Here is a 19,429-nt window from a genome sequence, read left to right on the forward strand (position 1 = left end):
GGGAGCGCCCTGCCACCCTGCGGAGAAAGCTCATTTCGGCCACCTGTATCCGGGATCTTGTCCTTTCGGTCATGACCCACAGCTCATGACCATAGATGATAGCAGAAACGCAGATCGACCGGTAAATCGAGAGCTTCGCCTTGCAGCTCAGCTCCTTCACCACGACAGACTGGAACATCAACCGCATTACTGCAGAAACTCCACCGATCCGTCTGTCGATCTCCCGTTCCATCTTTCCCTCACTCGTGGACAAAACCCCAGATACTTGAACTCCTCCACTTGAGGCAGGAACTCTCCACCAACCTGAAGCAGGCAAGCCACCCTTTTCTCAAAAAAAAGAAAAAATCTCAAAAAACACGTCCGGCGGCGGCCAATGAATTTTGAGTAGCTATCAGACAAGGTTAACGGAAAACAATCGGAACAAAATTTGCTGGGCCTGTTTGGCTCAAGGCCCTGGAGGCCTGTGAGAAATTAGAAAGAAATCGGCCATCGGAGAGCGCCTTCGCGTTTTTTCTTTTAAGAAAAAATGACAAACGAATTGCTGTAGAGTAGCAGAACTTTAAACTGCATCATGAAAAAACGGTCACTTCCATGTAGTCTTTCAAAATGAAAACTAATTAATTTAAGACAGAACTTCTATTACAATAATGTTACAACCTTAACACCTGTCAACCAATATATTAATCATGCAGATGTAGTGCAAACATAACAGACTGCATCTGGCTGCTCTCTCTCCAAAGTGCTCAGATGTACTCTTGAACCCAAGATCATAAATCTTATGATGCTAACTGGAATATGCTGCCCAAACCAAAAGGGGAGGTTATGTCTTGCACATCAAGAGAAAAACTTGCATTTACCTATTGTAGCTACTGTTCGATATGTGACAACATCATAAAAACATTATCATTGCATTCTGATGTAACCTTTAATATATTTGTTTTTCAGGATTGTGTACCACGCGATTTTTGGCACATGACCACTACATTCATATACCGCATGGTAGAACTTTGGCTCTAGGACTGCCGCCATCAATCGAATCGTTTGGATATTGGAGATTATTTCAAAAACCAACTTTCGTGAACTAGTCCTAGGTTTTTTTCCCCGGCTCAACCTGGATAAAACCCCTGTTTTTTTGTTGATCACAGAGCTTATTTTTTTGTGATAATCCTAAAGACAATGTGAAAATCCTGTTGGGTCTTTTTCGAGGGAACCAGTGATGCTAACCTCCTTGTAGTTAGCCAACAAATTGACATCCTCCCTGCACCACTCTATAGCCTAACAACAAATATCCTTAAACAAATCAGCGGAATACATAAGTAATCTTGTTAACCTATATTAATAGAACCCATGGCCCGTTGCTATTTGTGCCATGTGATGGGAGGTTTTTAAGTTATGTAAGCAGGTTCTTACTCTCACACTGTAGTGAAAAGCTCTATAATGCAGCTTAGTATAATCTAAGGCTGTCTGTAACACACCTGCATGGCTCTATATGCACTTACTGCCTCTTTCTGCTGTCACAAACACACATTTCTTTTCAATTGAGGTCTACAAATATAGGTGTGTTCACCTATATTTCACCTGATATAGGGGTGCATTGACTATTATATAAAGCATATAAAAATGTATAATTTATTTCTAAATGTAATGTTGAAAGAAAAAAGACAAACAAATTGCTGTAGAGTAGCAGAACTTTAAAGGGGTGGTAAAACACGATTTCACTTTTCTAACTTTAGCTAGTGTGTAATGTTGCTTTTTGAGCATAAACAACATCTGCAAAGTTACAGCGCTCAAAGTTCAAAGCAAAGGAAGATATTTGCTTTTAAAAATATCAATTTCTAAGGACTACAGCAAACGACCGGTTTTGGACTACACTACATTCCTCGGGAGTTGCTGACGTCAGCATATGCCATTATTTACATAAACCCCTCCGACGACAATACTTAAAGGTGCCCTAGAATGTTTTTTTTTATTATTTTATAATGTTTCCTGGGTTACCCTTATAATGTTAGTATGTTTTTTAGATAAAAAATAATCATAATTTAGAAATAAATGGCATTTTTCCTAGCCTGCTTTTAGCCTCTGATTTGAACACTCTGTTTGAAGGGGCGTGTCTGGTGTGGGATTTAGTGTAACCGCGGCCACTGCTGTGATTGGCTGACATGCTTGCATATGAAATAGCTACGCATTAGATGTGAAACTCTCTCCCGAATACTTTTACTACTGCTATTATACGTTTTTACTATAACAGCTATCGAGATTAACGAATGGTGAGATGGTTTAAAGTATTTAGATCTATTCCCATGACATAAAATGTTGCCGTGATGAGCATTGAGCAGATGACAGTGTGTTGATCGCGAGAATGAAGATCTTATCATTGCAAAGCAGTTTCTGCACTCTCTAATGCTTTCACCAATGCAAACACGATTATGTAAATATGTGACCCGTCACAGAAACCAGGGACACAAGTCGGCAGCACAACTTTCGAGCAAAATGAGAAAGAAGAGTTTTTTTTCAAAATTGGTGATTTTCAATTTTTTGGAGAATCTGTTAATTGAAATCACGAAGAAGCCTCTCCATGTTTGAGATAGCAGTATTGGTATATTTAAAAGCTTACATTTTGAGGTTGAAATCGGCTTGTTTTCGGAGATTCTAGCATGCAGTAGGGGCGTGGCGTGTCATTGTCTGTGTGTATTTCCATACTGAATAACCCGGCGCTTTTGCCCCCGCCCTCCAAGTCAACCACATGGCTACTTATTATGCTGTGCTCTGGCCAGCTCTCTCTGATATCAAAATTCAATGAAGATGGATGCCGCAAAGATTGTCGCAGACGAGATGAACCGTCTGGCAGTTACACCGAAAATGTTTTCGCCGCACTTCGTGGGCTCGGGAAACTGAACCGGAGGTATGGGCGCAGCGCGCTCGCCCTCAGTGCTTCAATACGGCGGCTCGGCTCGCTGACAGCGGTGGCTGGCTGTTTCATATGTGACGGAGAATCGAAATAGAGGATGCAGTTAAGACCTTTGCTGCTGCGATGAAGGCCTGCCGTGCGTGTTTCTGAAATGTAAGTTAAGCTTCATTTGCTCTTTAGTCGTTATTTAAGATGCTGAACCTGCTGATGATATAATGTGCTTGCGGACATTTCATTTGTGTGTGTATACGCACATAAGAAAGTGGTGTAAAGAGATTTGCAACAGTAATTTGAGGAGGTGAAATGTGATTATTTGGAAAATTGCAGAAATGACTTCTTAAAGAAAAATGCCAGCAGGCATTTGCCTCCTACATAAACTTTAATATTGTTGACATTTTGGGCACACGAGCGTTGCGTACTATTTGCGCTATATGTAGGCCTATGGCTTATTGGTCTTTGTTTGTTGTTGTTGGTTTTGCGTTATATGTATATGGCATATTGGTCTTTGTGTGTTGTTGCTGGTTTTGCGTTATACTGTATGTATATGGCATATTGGCCTTTGTGTGTTGTTGCTGGTTTTGCGTTATATGCAGGCTATATGGCATATTGGTCTTTGTGTGTTGTTGCTGGTTTTGCGTTATATGTATATGGCATATTGGTCTTTATGTGTTGTTGCTGGTTTCGCGTTATATGCAGGCTATATGGCATTATTGGTCTTTGTGTGTTGTTGCTGGTACGTTGCAAATAGAGGGGCAGCACAATTGTTTTTCGCCTAGTGCGGCAGAAGTGCACTCATTCGAAGTGTAAAAAAAGCTGTAAAGCACATGGAGGAGCTTTACAGGGGGTATGGCTTATCTAAATGAGATGTAAATGAGCCCTATTGTCACCCCCAGCAGCAGAGACAGGTGAGAACTGCACAATCTTTAGCTCGTTTTCTCCTCTTTGAGCTTTTTTAAGTGCCTACTTTAAAATGGCCACAACTTCTCCAAATATTATCAGATTTCCACATGTTACACATCGTTGGAAAGCTTGGATATTATACTCTCAGAATCTATGAATAACTCAAAATGCCCCAGAACCGACTTGTGTCCCTAGTTTCCGTGACTGGTCACATATAGTAAGAGCTTCGTTGTGCAGTAACGTGCGCCATTGATTTCATAACGAGTTTGGCAAGTGTCCAGATAAACTCGCGCTGTGTGGAAAGATTGTTCTTTGATCGCTTTCTGTATATAATTTGTTCACAATTTAAATACGATTATTTTCATCCTACTAAAAGAAACGATGTGAAGCTGATATTTTAGTCACTGGCTTGACTTACTGATGCATAAACAGTATTGAACGATTTTGAGAGAAAGATTACCTGTCTGGACTTGAACAATTACACATCAGAAAGTGTTGCTTGGTAGCTCGATCCGAGGCCAGCTCTGTATTGGCCCAAGTTGAGGAAACAGTCGGTGAACTAAAAAATACTCTTGTGTTCATGTGTACATCCACACTGAGCAACTGCCATGCTTCGGCTGCGCAGTTCCGCCTGGCATTGAGGCTGGCATTATGCAAATATTTGGAGGCGTACATATTAATGATCCCGACTATTGCGTCACAGTCGGTATTGTGTGGAGAACCGACCGTTTTTCAGGGGTGTTTTTCATAAACGTGAATTAAATGAGAACGCGAAAACAGTCCAGTTTGAGATTCACTCTATGTCATGTTCATGCACTGAACTCTTGTTATTTGACTATACCAAGGTAAATTCAATTTTGAATTATAGGTCACCTTTAAGCGGGGCGAGGCCATTTTATATTGCTGTTTTGGAGATGAGTTGTCGCAATGCCGTCGAAGCGCTGCTGTTATTTTCATCCGGATTGCAGGTCCGCTTTGTTCAGCCTTCCTAGGGACCAGTTAGGGATCAATGGTTAAAATTTATTTTTAACTCGGTCCCTCATAATTATGACCCAAATCTCGCACTCTGTGCTGCACATGAGCTTCCACAATCGTGGCGATTTCAATGCATGATTCGCACATCGGCTTGTCCAGAAAGATGGAGCAGTTCCAACTTTAAAAACAGAAGCTTTTGTTTACGAGCCACAACCTGTAAGGATGATTTATTTTTCATCTATGTGTTTTCCTATAATAGTTTGTATTGTTAATTGTACGTTGTAGCAAGGAAGTAAACAAATGACAACGCTGTTTGGCTCTGCTGGTTTGGTATGCTCATTCATACTTAACGTTATCTGACAAACACCTAAACTTTTTTTTTAATCTCAACAGCGAACTTGGAATTTGTGTAAATTATTCTTTGATTAGAGCTTTATCTATGTATGTTTATGTTGTCTACATGCTTGTTTATCTACAGGCATGCTAAACATGGTTCTGTGTTTGATTTGGTTTTATTGACGCCCTTGTTTATAATACACCAAAGCACAAACTACCATAGCAAACTACCGGTAAAGGTACGGGGCGTGACGTTTCCGGGAGATGTGCACTAGACAGTTAGCGAATCACAACACACTGAGCCAGCTAACCAATCTGAGCCCATTGCGTAGTTTTGAGGGACTGGCTTCACAGAACCAGGGAACCATCAGACCGTTTTTACAAGGAGGGGAAGAGCAGTGTAGAATAAAGGTAAAATATATGAAAAATAATGCAATTTTTAAAAAACGAAGCATGAACACATGTTACAGTGCACCCCACAAACACAATCAAGCCTTCGAAAAAATGCGTTTTACCACCCCTTTAAACTGCATCATGAAAAAATGGTCACTTCCATGTAGTCTTTCAAAATGAAAACGAATTAATTTTAGACAGAACTTCTATTAAAATAATGTTACAACCTTAACACCTGTCAACCAATATATTAATCATGCAGATGTAGTGCAAACATAACAGACTGCATCTGGCTGCTCTCTCTCCAAAGTGCTCAGATGTACTCTTGAACCTAAGATCATAAATCTTATGATGCTATCTGGAATATGCTGCCCAAACCAAAAGGGGAGGTTATGTCTTGCACATCCAGAGAAAAACTTGCATTTACCTATTGTAGGTACTGTTCGATATGTGACAACATCATTAAAAAAAAAAAGATCATTGCATTCTGATGTAACCTTTAATATATTTGTTTTTGTGCACAACTCAAATATCTAAAGAAAGGAGTTAAATCAACACACGCAAACACACTTTATTATTCATGCAATTGCCCTTTTTAAGTGAAAGCGATGTTTAAACATCTATAATTCACAAGCACCTCTTACAGATATAGATAGAGAGTGTTTCGGCATCAGTTGTCATCAAAACAGTACAGTTTGTCCAAAAATCATGACACTGGCCTCTTTACATTCAGTGTGGCATATCAAGTCGAATGACACCCAATTTTGCCATGTGTACAAAGGTTACTAGAATAAATACATGTAAATAATGACTATAAACACATACCTCTTACGGAGCAGGGGCCTATTCCATGAAGCCGGTTTAGGTGGCTAGCCAGCTATGTTTCAGTTTAGTTTGCGTCAACCCTGGGTTTTAGGGACCATGAAAGTGGTTTGGCTTTTAGCAGTGTTCATCGCCATAGAAACTTACGCTCCACGGCTAACCTGGTCCGGGGCAGGTTATGTTCTAGGTAAGAGGTTGCAAACCAAACTTGGACCAATTAGCTGTGAGCAAAGTGACATGTCTGATGCGATAAAGTCACTCCACCTGTGTCTACTCCAAATTAAAGGTCACTACATAGCAGATGATTTTTACAGACAAAATCGTCTGTTTTTTAGTGATGCTTATTTAGAATAATAAATTTGTATGATTTAGATATTATGTAATTATTATACCCTTTATCAATCACACATGTACAATTTTAGTTAATCAATTATTAATACGCAGTTTAAATGAATAAATATATAAAGGTAATATAAATACGCTTTAGCATCAATAGATGAAGCTATAAAATGACTACATGTGAGTTTAAATGTTCAATTCTCTCTATACCTTTATCAGCTGTATAAAATAACTTCACAACTTTTACTTGCACTGATATACAGTAGCGAGACTTTTAGACAGCTGTTTTCTTCTTGCTGCGTAAATTTGTTTAAATTCTTACTATTTTAATAATTATTTAATAAGTGAATTGCGCTGCTTCTCTCGCGAGAAATTAATCTCAGTTTCACTCTCTCAACATGTGATTGGCTGTTCGCTACTGATGTCACACTTAAACTCCTAAACTCAGGATCAAAGCCTGAGTTGACAGGAAGTTGATGATCAGCATCATGGTACCAACAAAGCCTGGTTGGATTGGTTTGGTTTTTTCAACTCTAAACTAATCCTGTAACCCTGAGTTTGTTCAACTACCATCATAGTACAGGCCCCAGATATTTAATTGATAGCTGTTTAGGTAAAGATTAATTGCTCATTTTTGCATGTTTATGTTGAAAGTGTTTGGAGTTGCTGCCTAGATTATTTTTGAGAAAACGTGACAAGTCTTTGGCACCAGAAGCAGTTTCTGCCATCCAAGCATGCTTTAAAAGCAGAACTAATATCAAACCGTTGCAAAGTAATCCTTTCTGTAGCCTGTTTAGTGGATTTCAACTTTTGAAAAAGATTTGGAATCTGTGGATAATATGGTACTCAATACTTCAGCGATGCTATACAACATGAAAAAATGATACAGATTATAACACTATTTTCATTTTTATTTATTTATTTACTGATTGAAGTTATGTATCAGTTATTTGTCATTTGGTGATAAAAAGCGTATTTTTTACATAGGGTTATTTAGGCTTACCGCCACTGTGGTGCCCTGAATGATAATGACCGGTCTCGAGTTTCTCACAGGTGAGATGTGATAGTAGTTTGTAGTTAGTTTTTGATGCTCAGGAAGCTAACAACAATTTCTAAACTATCAGCCATTTCAATTGAAATATGAAGGCTGTGCTATTAATAGTCTACTAGCCACAGGATAACAAATCTTTTAAGCCTAATCTTTTGAATTAAAATAAAAGCATTGATATAGTTCCTTTGTATAACTATGGTGTAATGACAGTATCGTTTTATATAATTAAGGTACATATAAATCTGAGAAATGTGTATAAATCATTGAATGTTTAACTTTTATAGACCCCAACAAAACATTTTTCAAGTTGCCAGTCAGTTAAAAATATTGCCTACTCTCTGCCTACTGATCTAACGCCTAAACATTGTGGAAGCGCACTAGCCAGACTGAATTTAAACTTTGTCGGCTGAAGACCCAAGCACCTGATTGGACACCTGATTTCTAACACTCACTGCGTTCACCATGGTCATATATATATATATATACAGGCCCCAGACCTTTTATGTATACATATATATATATATATATATATATACCCCTCCATAGACCCTCCCCTCGAAGAAATCAGGACAGAAGTGGATGAAAGTGGACAAAAGAGACAGATTAAAATACCAGGTGTAAATGGGTATGTGTCTACCCTGTCTACTTGTGGTCCGATTGACCACAACGCATCTTACTACTAGGTGTAGACAGGGCCTGTTTGCTTGTGCTTGTCATGAAAGGTTCAATAGATTATTTGCTCTAAATGAATGGTAAATGTCATGGTGTAATGAACAGAAACTTCTATTTGTAAATATTTGGAATCTTTTCTGAAAGCGACCCAGGCTCTTCCGTGCTAATGGCCTGCACCCCAGCTGAATCGGAGCGGATCTTGTGTCAGACAACATCTTCAAGAAATCACAGTTATACCCACTTAATTGATAGAAGTGCAAGTGTAGTACGATGTATATAAACTCTGTCTATTCCTTGATTAGTGAGGTCAAACAATAAATCTACTATGCGATCTCGAGAAAAAAATGATCGTGATTAAACCAGAAAATGTCAAAATTAAAGAGTCTTGCTCGTTTCAGGTTGGTGGAGAGTTCCTGCCTCAAGTGGAGGAGTTCAAGTATCTTGGGGTCTTGTTCACGAGTGAGGGAAGGATGGAACGGGAGATCGACAGACGGATCGGTAGAGTTTCTGCAGTAATGCGGTTGATGTACCAGTCTGTCGTGGTGAAGGAACTGAGCTGCAAGGCGAAGCTCTCGATTTACCGGTCGATCTGCGTTTCTGCTATCATCTATGGTCATGAGCTGTGGATCATGACCGAAAGTACAAGATCCCGGATACAGGTGGCCGAAATGAGCTTTCTCCGCAGGGTGGCAGGGCGCTCCCTTAGAGATAGGGTGAGGAGTTTGGTCACTCTTGAGGAGCTCAGTGTAGAGCCGCTGCTCCTCCACATCGAGAGGAGCCAACTGAGGTGGCTCGGGCATCTGTTCCGGATGCCTCCTGGACGCCTTCCCGAAAAGGTGTTCAGGGCGCATCCAACCGGGAGGATTATGTGGGGGGATTATGTCTCCCGACTGGCCTGGGAACGCCTCGGTATTCCCCCGGAAGAGCTGGAGGAAGTGTCTAGGAAGAGGGAAGTCTGGGCGTCTCTGCTTAGACTGCTGCCCCCGCGACCCAGGATAAGCGGAAGAAGATAATGATGATCTCAAAATTAGTGAACAAAACAATTTTTAAAGCTAGGTCTCCTAAGCATTAGATCGCTCACACCTAAGGCAGTTATTGTAAATGATCACAGATAATAGTTTTGATGTACTCTGTCTGACTGAAACCTGGCTTAAAACAAATGATTATTTCGGTTTTAATGAGTCTCCTCCACCAGGCTACTGTTATAACACGAGCCCCGTCTGATTCGTCATTGAGGCAGTGTTGACACTATCTATAGAGATATTCTTAATGTTACTCAGAAAACAGGACACAGGATTTTAAAAAAAAATCCTACTATCTCTTCCTTTGGCTACTGTATATAGACCTCCAGGGCCCTATGTTGATTTCCTGAAAGAGTTTGCAGATTATCTCTCTGACCTATTGGTCAACGTCAATTAAGCATTGATTATCTGTGATTTTAACATTCACGTAGATTAAAAAATTATGCGTTAGGGGCTGCATTTACAGATGTACTAAACTCCTTTGGGGTAAAGCAAAATGGCAATAGACCCACTCATTGTTTAAATCATACACTAAATTTAATTATATCACATGGAGCCAATACTACTGATATAGATATTCTACCGCAAAGTGATGATGCCACTGCTCACTACCTTGTAACTTGCATACTGCTGAAATTTGCCATGTCGTGCCGCGTTATAGGCCAGGTACAGTAGCTGCTAAATGTACCCAAACACACAAATGAACTAGAAGAAATGACTAGCGGTATGGACACGATTTTCTTGGTAATATTATAAGAAAACATGGAATTAGTTTCCACTGTTATGCCGATGATACTCCGTTATACATTTCATCTCGCCCAGAGGAAATCTCAAGATTATCCAAGTTGTTAGAGTGTGTTAATGATATACAGTATTGGATGACCTGTAATTAAATTCAGATAAGACTGAGGTATTACTTATTGGACTAAAAACCTGAAGACAGAATCTCTTAGAATACAATTTGCATTTAGAAATATGTACTGTAACTTCATCCTCTTCAGTTAAAGACCTGCGTGTTATGCTTTTCGAAAGACAAGTTGCTGTCTAATATGTTTCATGTTACAAAACAGCCTTCTTCCACCTCAGAAACATAGATAAGCTACGGACCACTAGATTACTGTAATACATTACTAGCTGGTTGTCCTGCATCCTCAATAAACAAGCTACAATTAGTCCAAAATGCAGCTGCTAGAGTTCTTACTAGGTCAAGAAAATATGATCATATGTCACCAATTGTATCATCTCTACACTGGCTACCTATTAAGTTTCATATCAATTACAAAGTATTAGCTACAACTGACCTATAAAGCCCTAAATGGTTTAGCTCCTGTGCATTTAACTGATCTTCTATTGCCTTATAATCCATCACATTCTTTAAGATCACAAAGTTTGGGGCTTCTAGTAATACCTAGGATATCTAAATAATAGTCCACTAAAGGAGGGAGAGCATTTTCACATTTGGCTTCTAAACTTTGGAATAGCCTTCCTGATAATGTTCGGGGCTCATATTCACTCTCCCTCTTTAAATCTAGATTTAAAGGAGAACTCCGGGCAATTTTTAAGTTAATCTTGATCGTTATACCTTTGTGAGTACTGTCTATAGAAAAGAAAAAAAACGAACCGGATTGGTGATTGCAACACGGAGCTGTTCCCGCAAATGCCCAGAGCTCCCCCTCAGCTAAAACGGCAGTTATGGGGGCATATACATAAAGAGTGTCTTTGTGCCTCTTAACAGACACAAAATGCAATTAAAATGTCTGTACAACATGAACAGGGCCCTTACATGTGAACAAGATGCGTTTAGCAACAACCATTGTTTAAATTCACCTAATTAGTGTTTTAGATGGCTAGCTGTAGTCTCGCGCTGAAGTCCTGTGGGAACTCAGTTGTACCCAAAGGTAAATAGTAGTGATGGAAAGTCCGGTTCTTTTCCGCGAACCGGTTCTTTCGGACAGTTCGTTTCAATTCACCGGTTCAAGAAATGGTTCGCGTTTGTGCCGTTCCGAATTATGGCAACAGAATGCGAAAATAAAAGAACTTATTTTCATCGTCTTCCTTTCCATGACCTCGAGATTCTGCAGTTGTGTCTAGTTGTACTTCAACTTGATGCGCAAACTCCCATACAAGTGCTACACGCTAAAGATTACCGCATTTGCAGCGAACACTTTGACAAGGATGATTACACAGACACAAAACAGCGGAGCCGGTAGAAGAAAAAAGCGATTCCATGGACGAAGACACGTGCAACCACTGTGGAGGTATAATGTAAACTTTATTTATCCTTCCATTTGGGCGCTGTGTTTTGTCTGTGTAGTCATCCTTGTACGACACAAACGCGAACCAATTCTTCACCTACACACTGCTATTTACCTTTGGCTACAACGGAGTTCCCATGGGACTTCAGCGCGAGACTACAGCTAGTTGTCTAAAACACTATTTAGGTGAATTTAAACAATGGCTAAGTTTCTAAACGCATCTTGTTCACATGAAAGGGCCCTGTTCATGTTGGACAGACATTTTAATTGCATTTTGTGTCTGTTAAGAGGCACAAAGACACTCTTTATGTATATGCCCCCATAACTCCCGTTTTAGCTGAGGGGGAGCTCTGGGCATTTGCGGAAACAGCTCTGTGTTGCAATCACCAATCCGGTTCGTTTTTTTTCTATAGACAGTACTCACAAAGGTATAACGATCAAGATTAACTTAAAAATTGCCCGGAGTTCTCCTTTAAGACACATCTCTTTAGGCAACCATTTATATAATTAATTTCTAATAACTTTATACTCCAGTTATATCAGATCAAATGCACATGATTATCGTTGCTTAATGTTATGAACAGCTGCTACGCTAATTATTTTCCATTTGCTTTTCTTTTTTATCTCGGGATGCCCATCCAGTATGTCAGCTCCAGTTTGGATCCAGCCTATTATGAAGACTTCAGATGCCCAACACCTGTGAAGAGACGGCCCCAACTCCTGCCAAGACTTCAGATGACGCAAACTCTGAATCAACATGCAACAATGCTACAATTTTCTATATGTCATAAATGTGAATTTAATTGAATTATGCTCTGAAAGTGTAAACCCATTGAACACAGTACAACCGAGCATTGATGGCCCACTGCACCCTACTGTCTTAAATAGAGTGCCCACATAGCTACAATAAACTTTACAACCAGCAAGTTGATGAAAACGTAATGCGATGCACTTGTTCAGATGTGGCTGTTCTAATGACGGACCAAACAATGTTAGAAGGCTACATTACAGAAAAAAATATATAAACATGAAAATGGCCTTTCACTTACACCAGATATTACGATCACTTACCTTATGAGAGTAAAAAAAAATGATACAGGGTTTTTTTTATTCATAGATGCCACTTACGTCACTACCAAATGGAACGCCACCATATTTACGACCGATCTCGCCCGGTATGCCCGCCCAAACTGCCCATTTGAATGAGAGAGAGTGAGACAGATACCTGGAGAAAATTTTTATTTTAGGCTCCGATCCTTGTTTGTTACCCCCAGTTTTCTTTTGTCCATTATCTGCCCCAGACTTGCCCCACTTTGCCTTCCATGATATATATATCTTGTGCATAACCCCTCCCCATACAGTGGGGATCACTTGAAGGCTTTCAAGAGTACCGATGCCTATCAATATGCTGTAGCTGCATGGGTAAAAGACGTAAAAATGCGGCACCTGGCCACCAAGGATTTATATTTAATCATGGGAAATGTAGGTATTATTAAAAAAAATTCAAATGTATGATTTTGGTGGTAGTTTGCTCTGACTAGGTAGCGAGTTGTTAGCTAGCTAAGTGGCTAACAGCTGGTAGCTTGCCAGCTGTTAGCCACGGCTCACGGCTAGCTGTCATTAATCTAGATTAGGCCTGTCGCGATAGCCAATAAATCAATTAATCGCGCGGAAAAAAAAAAATTTAGCAAGATACTTTTTCCAGCCGCAGTAATTTCCATTTGCATGCTTGTTTGTTTGATTTCCTCGTCTCTCTCTACCAAAGAGATTGGATGACAACTCTGTTTAAGACATAACCGACATATTTTACGTGAATACTCTCCAAAACGGACATTTAAACATAATGTTGTGTGTATTTGTCCATTCAGACACAAAACAGAGCTCAATTCATTACTCACGCGCTGTTTAGGGGTCTATGGCTGCAAGCTTTGGGTCGGGTGTTTGTGCACAGAAAGATGAGACATGATACAATATGAGACATTCATACAATATGAGACATTCATACAATATGAGACATTTCTTCTATCCTTTTCTTTTGGTATAGAATAAAATACCAGTTCGGGGTTCCTCTTTCGGCTGTTGTTGCAGCCAACTGCACAACATATTGCAGGCATTACTGAGACCGTCGGTTGTAAAGATGGTGGCGCAAAGCTACAGTGACATCGTGACCCGAACGAATACTTCTCTTTCAATCTAACAATATTAGATTTCTATTAAAAGACAACTACTTTTTTTACACCCCGTGTGTTCAAATCAGTTTCATTAAACCCTTCTTTCAGTGAAGATTCAAGATGGACTTTACTTTTAAAAACACATTTTTAAGATTCATTTTAACTGGATCACTAATCCTCCACATGGGCCATATTTATTCTTCCGCTCTTGAGTCTGCAGCCCATAGAACTGCTTGTGGAAAAGCTTTAAAATTTGGCACACATAGAAGACAGTCTTAACATTAACCACAGCAAATTTTGAGTCTCTGAATTTGTCGCTCTAGTGCAACAAAATAATTTTTCATCCTTAAAAAAATAAAATAATAAATTATATATATATATATATATATATATATATATATATATATATATATAATGCTATATTTTACATTGTCATTTCCTTACAAAACTTAGTAAGTCACTTCGGCATGATGCTAAGGTACCGTACTCGGTACCTTGAAAGTTTCGGGAAAGCGCCACCTTGTGGTCAAAACTTAAGAAAAATATTCAAAAGCTAATAGCATTTTTGAAATTTCATTATATTACTGTAATGTACGAAGCTCCTAAAGGGACATGGTGTTGAAAAAAAAATTGGGATGGGAGAAAAAAAATCATATCTTTTGCATTCTCTCGATAAACTTTTGAGTTCTCCCGCAAAGATATTTAACGTTGTTAAAACACAAATGACATGTATTTCCAATCATAGTAACGTAGATACAGAGATACAATCGAGTTTTCCTCAAAACAAGCTTAATATAATATAAATTTATCTATGTGCGCAAGGCGGCTGAGAGACAAGTCCGATTGGCTTGCAAGAGGTTCTGAGCACTCAGTATTCTGAGCATAAAAATAACATGCCTGCATTATATTTTTATACAAATCCTTATCCTTATGCCAAATCTCACACATTCAGCGTGACATTAACGCAATTGACACTGTTATCACGCTCATGCCACACATCCATTTTTTCACAGAAAAATCGAGCTTTAGAAGGTATGTTGAAACAGCCTACAACTTACCGAAGTGTACGACGTCTCATGTAATCGATCAATCTGTGGTCAATAGACCAGAATCTGTTTGTTCAACCGAACAAAGATGTCAACAGCTGGAGAACAAATTGTCACGCAACGTTACATATGCCTCAGGAAAGCCATTTAAAGACCATAGAATGTTACATAGGCGTAGCCATGGTGCCACAGTGGCAGCTGGCACACCTAAAATAGATGCAGCAATCTTTTTTATAGTTTTGATAAAAAACGTTTTTCTAAACTTGGACTATTGATGTGTACTTACAATATTTTTACATTTAAAATGTATTTTAATTTTTAAATTATTATCGTTAAAAAAATATCTGCCGACATTCGGACTACCAACCAATCCGCAAACAGCCGCTGACTGGTGCTGTTGAGGCTCGCGCAGCTTCATGAGGAGAAATGGAAACAAATGGGCGCAGATCACACAAAGAAACTTAATGAACATAGAGCGGTTAAAAAATTCATGTGGAGTTTTTATTTTTATAAACAACTGCCTCATTCCTTAACGATTCAGCAGTTTGAAAGAATCATTTCAATAAATGACTCAATAACTCACTCAATAAGACGGTGACCTGCCGCCCCCTGCTGGTGGTTAAGTTTCGTGCCGCACAAGGCCTGAAAAGTGAAGCCAACACGTCTCGATCGCCCCCGGGTTATAGGTCATAAACCCCGCCTCCCCATGTTATTCAACGGAGATGGTTCCCTAAACCCAACCCTAATCCTACCCATCTCCACCCCTTGGATCTTGATCCGACTCCTCCCCGTCGATCTCATGTACTGCATTGAGGTGCTACTGATTCAACGGGACGTGAGAGCTCTGTCTGGACCAACTAAACAATTAAATTACACTTCACATATCTTTTTCCAAAGATAATTTCTGTCGTTTTTATCACGCTGATGTAACTTCAAGTGTCTGTTTTTAAAATAAGTTTGTTTTTAGATTTTATTTGATGCTATAAAAACGGCAGTGCGGCGTCATGATTGACAGCTGTGATTGACAGGTTCTCTGAGTAAAGTAGTCACTGAAGCATCAACGGACTTTTTTTCGGGATCTTTGGAGGACTGAGGAGATTGGAGCATTTGGAGGTTTAAATTTAATATCTAAATTTCTATAATTAATTATTTCACACCGACATAATGTGCTTACCGATCTGGCATGTCCGAATCAAGCTTTGAGTTTTTTGCGCATGCAAAATAAATTAATAAATCATAGGATGCTAACCTAGCTAAAACAGACTACATGAGCTAAATATGAAGTTGATTTAGCTGTCCACCAAATTGTGATAGTTGTTTAATTATACTATAGTAATATGAGTATAGGCTACTCGTATTTTACATTAGGCTATAGGTCCTATATTAACGGTTAACTGGCAACGCATTAATGTAGGCTATCCTATAGGATATATTAAAGTGTTACTTTTAAAATATGACTATGTGGTTATTAGTTGTATTTACCTTATTTTGACGAGGTACTGCAATCAGCACTTTAACCTTTAAAAATAATACCAGCTGACAGGTCTCCCTATGTTTACAGCATTAGTTGAGAGACTTTTTCCTTGAGAAAAATTAACATGTAGATACTTGACCTGATATTTATCCTAATGAATCATTTTAAATTGAATATCGGAATCAAATCACAAGCTTATGAATTGAAATTGTGAAATTTGTGTCAAGGACTAATAAAAACAGTAGCCTACAAGTCATGTAAACATTTTAACATGTTGTCATTAAACTTAATGAAATTCTGTTTAGTTACCAAATGTTTTCACAATCACAATAAATGTTTAAAAAAAACAAGTTTTATTTTACAACTCTTTTCATTTATTTCAGCTGCTTTTCATTCCAACTGCATTGAAAAAAAATATCATACTGTATTTTGCCATTTTCTCATGACTGTGAAAAGTAAATGCCTTTTTAAGCTAACTCACACTGCAGACAGACACTAACCAATGCAGACAATCAACAGATTACAGAACATCACTTCTCAGACATTCCACGACCCGACAAATGCAGATTGAACATGTTCCGTTGGCAAAAACAAACACCATTGGTAGGCATTTGACTGTGCAGTGTGAGTAAGCCTTTAAAGATGTATTTAATGAGTAAACACCTGTCTGTGCTTTTCTGTGAACTAGACACACATGTGAACACCACCAGAAACTAATGTTTTGATCTTTTGACTTTAACCAGTTCATTACATAATACTCCGTCTAAAATAGTAAGTTAAGCATAATCATAACAGAATGTAAGTCATCTAAATACAGTAAGAAGATTACACACAATGTTGTTGTGACTATGAACTTAACTTTACTTGCATATGTTGCAGTCGCAAATATACCTCCATTTTGTCTCAAAACAAGTTTAATAGAGTAGAGAATGAGCTGACAGGGAAGAAACTGTACCTGTATTGAGTTCCACAAAAATGAAGAGTAAAAGCGCCACTTCTGAGCACCTGAGATAAGACATGACATCTGTCACTCTTCGCACATCATTACATCCACCTTTACAGACAAAATGACCATGACTCTAATCTGCTGCATTTCCACAGTGACTGCTAGCATTTCTCCACTCTGAATAAATCCCAGAGCCTACTGAACACGTAGAGAGAGACTTAATTGCTCCTCCTCCTGTGGCTCAATGTAAGAGGATTACAAAGAGAGAAAGACAGAGATGGAAGGGCGGTGGGTGCACCAGCAAACCTAAACCGCATGAATGGGAAACTACAATAACCTCAGTAAAGGAAGTACAGAATTTTTACTTATTTGTTTATTTTGAATGAATAATTACTGGAACGAGTTTATGGCTTTTAAGCAATAAAAGACCATTATGTGATGTTCATTATTTCAACGAATACTTAATTGTGGATCATATGGATAAATCTAACAGTACATTTTCCCCCCAGTTTTTTTTTTAAATAATCAACTTTTTTTTGAGGAAAAAAATGTTTAATTGTTATGAAAATAATAAGAAAACCTAAGGAGTATGGATATACATTATCTACATGGGTTTGCGGAGAGTTCTTCAGGGCCTCAAATGTAAAAATTACGAAGTAATTTAAATATAACAAACTCAAAAAAAGAACCATCCTCTCACTTCAACTGCTTTATTTCCAGCAACTGTCTCTATAAATAAAGATTTTATGGTACTTTAAGTTTGCATTTGAGGCCACATTCTCATCCGTTTAATAATTGTAATGAATTATGCCCCACTGTAAACTCAAAATAAATATGATGTGCCTCTATAAGGGCACTAAGGATAATCTCTTTTTCCGGTTTGTTCTCCAGATGAGACATCTGCTGGGCATGGTTAAAGGCCTTTAGGGTCTTCCATAAGGAAGCAGTTCATATGTCCATTTTTACTTTGTCCAAAGAATTACCAATTTTTGTCAGAGTCTTTTTGATGCGTAATGCTGTAAGTCTGGCTGATGGATTCTGGTACCAACATTCCTTCATGAGTTTACCGATTGATGTTAAAGTCTGAAAAATAAAAACAAAAAAGTAGACTGAATCAAGCAATGTGAGGATGAAAAACACAAAGCAACGGAGGTAGGAATCATCAATAGAAAGAAATAAGAGTGTCACGTGACGTCACGCCCTCATAGAAACATCCACCTGTAGGGCAAAACAGGGCTCCTCTGTTGCCCGCCAGTACTTATGTAGTAACACAGTGATATTAAAAGACCAAAATCAATATTCACCTTATTAATGAATGTTTTAGAATGTTCCAATGTTTTTATTGATTGAAATACTGACTTCTTTTGAGAGGTGATCTAAATATTAATGGCTTGAAACAGACGGAAAATGAACTGGCCTGTGCTGCAGTTCAATGGATGTTTTGCCCTCCAGGTCTCTGCGCCAGTCACTTGACTGAAAACTAAGAATAATAATTGATTTTATAATATTAGTTTAACTTTAATCCATTTATTTGTTATATCAAATTTTGAATTATGATACATTTGTTACAATGAAAAATCTTTTTTGGTTTGTCCATCAGGCCATTATATTTAAAAAATGAAATGAAATTTAATACCTTTCAAGTGGAAAGTATTTAATTCAATTAATTATCCAATAAAAACCATTAATGCATGGTTGTTAAATGTAAAACCATGTTTACATTGTATTTCCGGCAAAAAATAACTATTTTGTAATGTATACACTTACTGGGGCATATCACTCATAAATTACTGTGATTGAAATGCCATACTGCCTTATGGTGGGAGAAAAAAAAAAACTCAGATGCAAATTATTCTTTCTTCAGCAATTCTGAATCGAAGCTTAAGAACTGCCGTATCGATCCTGAAATCATTTTGGAACCGCACTTTTTGCTTTTAATTCTGACAACCATCTTCAGCTTACTGTGAATTCCACACACACAAAAACTCTAAGTATCTAAACTTCCATTAAACTCACTGACTGACAGACTTTCAAATGGTCAAGTGCACTGTGTGTGTGGTCTGTGTGGGACTGTGTGAGCAGTTAAAATGCACTTGCATCACTCATTGCTCTTGTCTGG

General features: G+C 38.4%; 2 protein-coding genes across 4 annotated transcripts in view; both read right to left on the reverse strand.

The window, feature by feature from the left end:
* Positions 1-17,456, reverse strand: part of acvr1c (activin A receptor type 1C) — a 213,647-nt gene extending 196,191 nt beyond the window's left edge. For both annotated transcript variants that reach the window (XM_077215784.1, XM_077215783.1), the window contains exon 1: positions 17,320-17,456. In XM_077215784.1, the coding sequence (XP_077071899.1) occupies positions 17,320-17,383 (64 nt within the window). In that variant the 5' untranslated portion in view covers positions 17,384-17,456. The remainder of the gene's footprint in view (positions 1-17,319) is intronic.
* LOC143723403 (activin receptor type-1-like) overlaps positions 16,716-19,429 on the reverse strand; it is a 76,300-nt gene continuing 73,586 nt past the window's right edge. For both annotated transcript variants that reach the window (XM_077215779.1, XM_077215780.1), the window contains one exon: positions 16,716-18,393. In XM_077215779.1, coding sequence (XP_077071894.1) covers positions 18,259-18,393 — 135 coding nt within the window. In that variant the 3' untranslated portion in view covers positions 16,716-18,258. The remainder of the gene's footprint in view (positions 18,394-19,429) is intronic.

Source organism: Siphateles boraxobius, unplaced genomic scaffold, assembly GCF_051911475.1.
Source record: "Siphateles boraxobius isolate OS27281-9 unplaced genomic scaffold, OSU_SipBor_1 7, whole genome shotgun sequence".
Lineage (NCBI taxonomy): Eukaryota > Metazoa > Chordata > Actinopteri > Cypriniformes > Leuciscidae > Siphateles > Siphateles boraxobius.